The sequence below is a fragment of the Nyctibius grandis genome, chromosome 34 (genome assembly GCF_013368605.1).
Source record: "Nyctibius grandis isolate bNycGra1 chromosome 34, bNycGra1.pri, whole genome shotgun sequence".
Classification (NCBI taxonomy): domain Eukaryota; kingdom Metazoa; phylum Chordata; class Aves; order Nyctibiiformes; family Nyctibiidae; genus Nyctibius; species Nyctibius grandis.
In genome coordinates, this window is record NC_090691.1 from 795,440 (window position 1) to 800,252 (window position 4,813).

The 4,813-nt window shown below is 54.1% G+C and overlaps 1 protein-coding gene across 1 annotated transcript; it reads right to left on the reverse strand.

The window, feature by feature from the left end:
* Positions 1-1,176: 1,176 nt before the first annotated feature.
* Positions 1,177-2,229, reverse strand: LOC137675516 (olfactory receptor 14A16-like). Its single transcript, XM_068421644.1, has one exon. The coding sequence runs from the start codon at positions 2,227-2,229 to the stop codon at positions 1,177-1,179; it is 1,053 nt and encodes a 350-aa protein (XP_068277745.1).
* Positions 2,230-4,813: the final 2,584 nt, after the last annotated feature.

Genomic DNA, 4,813 nt, shown 5'->3' on the forward strand with positions numbered 1-4,813 from the left:
GCCTTACTGAAGTCTGCTGCTGCCAATCCCAGAGGATGGGAGACACCTCAGCCCTGTGGTGTATCCTCCTGCTCTGCACTCGTCTGGGATGCCCCACATCATGAGGAATGGACAGAGGGACCTTGGTTCAAGGAATCACATCCCAGTGCTGCATTCAGGTGGTTTCCCATGATACATTACTCTCAACGTGAAGTGACCTTGACACACTGTCTGTCCCACAGGCCTTCATGGAACCCAAAGGAAGACCTGTTTGTGTTCACTTGAGTTCATCTCACCTCACACACATGATGTGCATGCTTACAGCTCATCTGTACAATGCAAACATGGACTTTCGATCTACTAATTTGGTGTCCTTCCACGAAGGGACAGAGAACCTAACCAAGCTTGGGTGAGAGGCCAGTGCTGGGAATGGTGGTTGAGGGGCTGGTCCATGATGATTGCCCTGGGACAGCTTCCCTGCAGTGTCCAGCAATGATCGGCACAGACCAAACACAGCTCTGCTGGTCCCTCAGGTCTCTCACAGTAGGTCTGGCTGCGAGGACACTGCTGCGTGCCTCCACCCTGCACACCCACACTGTTTAGCCGTACACTGGTGTTTTCATCTGTAGGACACTTTCTCGGGCATGTTCTTGACAGAATCTTTGCAAGAAGACCTAAGCCTCCAGGCACTGCACTGAGGAGATCACCTTTCTTTATGGAAAGGCTGTTATGGAGGCCAGCTCTGTTACAGAGGTGCTCATTGCCTGTCCCTGTCTGGGGTCACAGGACTACTGTGCAGCACAACTGTGACCAAGCTGCCGGTGCACTCAGGCCTTACACCAACAGAAGGTATCAGAGAGTGTGGAAGTGGAAAGAGAACAGCTCTGGAAGACCAAGCACTGGTGATCCCTGGCAGTGCTGCCATGCTGAGTCTCTTTCCCTCTCCACCCATGCACACAGGAGCTGTCCCTGTAGCTCCAAAAAGGCCTGGAAGGAAGGATCTTGGGAAAGAAATAGTCACTACAGTGTCATTTATTTTGTTTAAACACACAGAGAGCACAGCTCCTCATTTCCACAGCCACAAAAGAAAAACAGACAGTGAATTAGAAAGGGGATGACAACATTATCGCAAGTAAAAAACCACTTCACCACTAGAAAAAAAAAAAAAAAGACAGGCTGGGCCTGTAATGAGTTACATTATAACTGCTCTGCAGAAGATGATGGGCGTTTTATTGCTTCAGAAAAGCATCCGGTTATCAGTTTCCACAGGGCATCCTTGAGCTCTTGGTTCCTCAGGCTGTAGATGAGGGGGTTCACTGCTGGAGGCACCACCGAGTACAGAACTGCCACCACCAGATCCAGCGATGGGGAGGACATGGAGGAGGGCTTCAGGCAGGCAAAAAATGAGGTGCTGGCAAACAGGGAGACCACAGCCAGGTGAGGGAGGCACGTGGAAAAGGCTTTGTGCCGTCCCTGCTGAGAGGGGATCCTCAGCACAGCCCTGAAGATCTGCACATAGGACACCACAATGAAAATAAAACACCCTGAAACTAAACTGGCACTAACCACAAGAAGCCCAGCTTCCCTGAGGTAGGAGTGTGAGCAGGAGAGCTTGAGGATCTGGGGGATTTCACAGAAGAACTGGTCCACAGCATTGCCTCGGCAGAGGGGTAGTGAAAATGTATTGGCTGTGTGCAGCAGACCAGTGAGGAACCCACTGGCCCAGGCAGCTGCTGCCATGTGGACACAAGCTCTGCCACCCAGGAGGGTCCCGTAGTGCAGGGGTTTGCAGATGGCAACGTAGCGGTCATAGGCCATGACGGTGAGAAGAGAATACTCTGCTGCCATCAAAAAGGAAAAGAAAAAGACCTGTGCAGCACATCCTGCGTAGGAGATGTCTCTGCTGTCCCACAGGGAATTGGCCATGGATTTGGGGAGAATGGTGGAGATGGTGCCCATGTCAAGGAGGGAGAGGTTGAGGAGGAAGAAGTACATGGGGGTGTGGAGGTGGTGGTTGCAGGCTACAGCAGTGATGATGAGGCCATTGCCCAGGAGAGCAGCCAGGTAGATGCCCAGGAAGAGCCAGAAGTGCAAGAGCTGCAGCTCCCGCGTGTCTACGAATGCCAGGAGAAGGAACTGGGTGATGGAGCTGCTGTTGGACATTTGGTGCCTCTGGGCATGGGGACCTTTCATAGGAGAAAAAGAGAGTGACAAGTTAGGGGAGACTTCTCTAAGCAAAATCAAAGCCATTTCCCACAGTCTTCCCCCCCTGTAACACACACACATCCTTTTTATCTCTAGGAGACCTTCCTTCAGCTCTGTGGCTGGAGTCGTGGTTGGTGCTGGCTGAGTGTGCAATGAAGAGCAGGGCATCTGCCCATGGGCTCTCGATCATCAGCCCCGCTCTGCAGAAGTGGGTAGGGACAGGGACCGGTCCTGGTGGTCAACTTTGTCCTATGAAACTGCTCTTAACGGCCTGTCAGCATCTGTACCCCAGTGCTAAGGAACAGGGATGGCAGAAGGCAGTTTAAGAGTTCTAGGTTTTTACAGCTCCCCCTCCATCTTCCCTGGTGAGTATTCTTGGATTTCAGAAACCCTCAGCAGTTCTGCTGCACTCGTGGAGAACAGAGCGAGTCCTGCGAGGCAAGAGGATTGTGTGTGGCTTAGTACAGAGTGAGGGGAGCTGGTCTGTCCCTCCATCAAGTTCACAGTTTCTCTGGGAACTGGCACCTTTCTGAGATGGAGGGTTATCACACTCCCTTGTTACTGTGAAAAATGACCAGACACTGCTGAGAGCAGAGGGATCCACTGCAGACCACTAAGTGCCTCACCCTTTCTCAAGGTCTCAGCACCCCACTTCCAGCCCATGACACTCATGCCTTATTTCACCAACCCAACAGCATTTCCTCAGCTGCAGAGGCTTTGCGTTCTCATGGGACTTTAAGATAAAACAAAGGTGCTATGGGACAGGTTTGCATCCTTGAGGGCAGCTCACAGCTTGGAAGGACATCTCAAGGGGACAGCCAAATGTCCTAACAAGGGCATCTCAGTAGGAGTCAGCTCATATCCCAGCCCCACAGACTGTATTGACCAGATCCCACAGATGGGAGGAAAGCTGGGACACTTGTTCCCATGGACACACCTGCATGAAAGGACCCACAAGATCAGTGTGTGACTCTGCAGCTGAAACTCCACCTCCCCAGAGAGCCTGGCAGCAAGAATGAAATAACCACAGCAATGACAGAGACAAGTGGAGAAACAAGGGGAAATCCAGTGAGGGTCTGTCTGGGAGAGGCCAGGGCAGAGGCAGCCGGGCCCTCAGGACAGCGGTACCCTGACCCAGCTGTGCACGCCACCTCCCACACACCAGCATTGCCGGGCAGCTGCTCTCAGCCCCTGTGCTCTGCAGAGGGAACTGGGCACGTGGCTGGAGAGCTGCACCACGGCTCTGCTGGAGCTCTGGCTGCACAGGAGGGGGTTCATGTCCTGGACCCCATGGTCCTGAGGGCAGAGGCTTTGGTGGGTGGGAGAGGAGGCAAGAGGTCTTGCTCAGAGGAAGGGGTCTGCATTGGAGGGGGTCACATGGAGCTTTCTGAATTCTCCCTCCCACAACATTTCTGGTTTTAGTTTCCTCTCATTCCCAGATCATATCCCTGCTGCCTGGAGATTTTCCTCCTGGGAGGTGTTTCCCTGTCAGTGCTCACAGACCCCATTGCAACCTACACTCACCTACACAAACCTGCCTGTTTGCAGGGCACTGGCTGCGTGCATGGTCCTGTTTGGAGGTTCAAAAGGACAGAACACCCTGATGGGTCCAGCAAAGGTGATGCTGATGGTGTCCATGGGCTGAGGAGTGGCTGGAGGCACTTTAGGAGGCTCCTAGCAGACATACTGACCGCTCAAAGATACAGCTCAGGAGTCTCAATGACTTATTCAAACTTCATGAGCCTTTTTCTATTTCTCTTTCCCTCCCCCCCACTCCCCCTCCTCTCCCCTGCCCTCAGAGTAGGAAACTGAAAACACAGACTCAGGAAATCTCTTTATCTTTTTAACAAACACTTCCTTGACCTTCCTCTTGAAACATCCCCTTGCAAGTTTCCTAGTGTTGATCTAAAGCTGTGAGCAGCCCTGGCCCACACAGCACCCTCTCGACAGCAGATGGACTCTGCCCTGCCTGGGGTCACTCCTTCCACCCACAGCTTCCCCCTGCAGCACCATAGGGAACTCCCCGGGCAGGCTGAGTGCTGACCCTGGCAGGCAGCAGGGTCCCTGCCCCAGCACAAAGACCCCTGGGGTGCAGGGACCCTGCTCTCAAGGACAGCCCTGGGCACCCCTGGCTGCACGCCCCTGCAGTTGTCCCCAGCAGAAGGCAGCCGTCATGCTCTGTCCCTCTGGCAGTGCAGCAGGGAAGCCCTGCTCTGGAGCGTGTTCTTCTCCTCTACAACAGAGATACTGTGAGAGACATCCTGACAGATCCTGTAAACTGTGGGATGCACCAGCTTCAGGTAATCCCACCAGCAACTGCCCCTGCATTGTCCTGCAGCCAGAGACTTACCGTGTCAAGGGCTGTGAAGATTTCTCCCCCAGAGAGATCTCAGCACCCTCCCACCCCACACTGCCTTTAACCTCTCTCTGCCTGGCTCCTCTCCCCTGGGTGCCTGCAGGCAGTGCCCTCAGCCCTGCTGCGCTCTGCAGAGGAGCTGCTCCTGGGCAGAGCTGTCTCTCTGCAGCGCTGCCCACTTGCCATCAGCTCCCTCCATCCCAGGAGCCCAGCCCAGCTCAGCAGCAGAGGGACCAGCCCAAGGTGTCTCTTCTTCTGTCCCCTCTGGGCTTC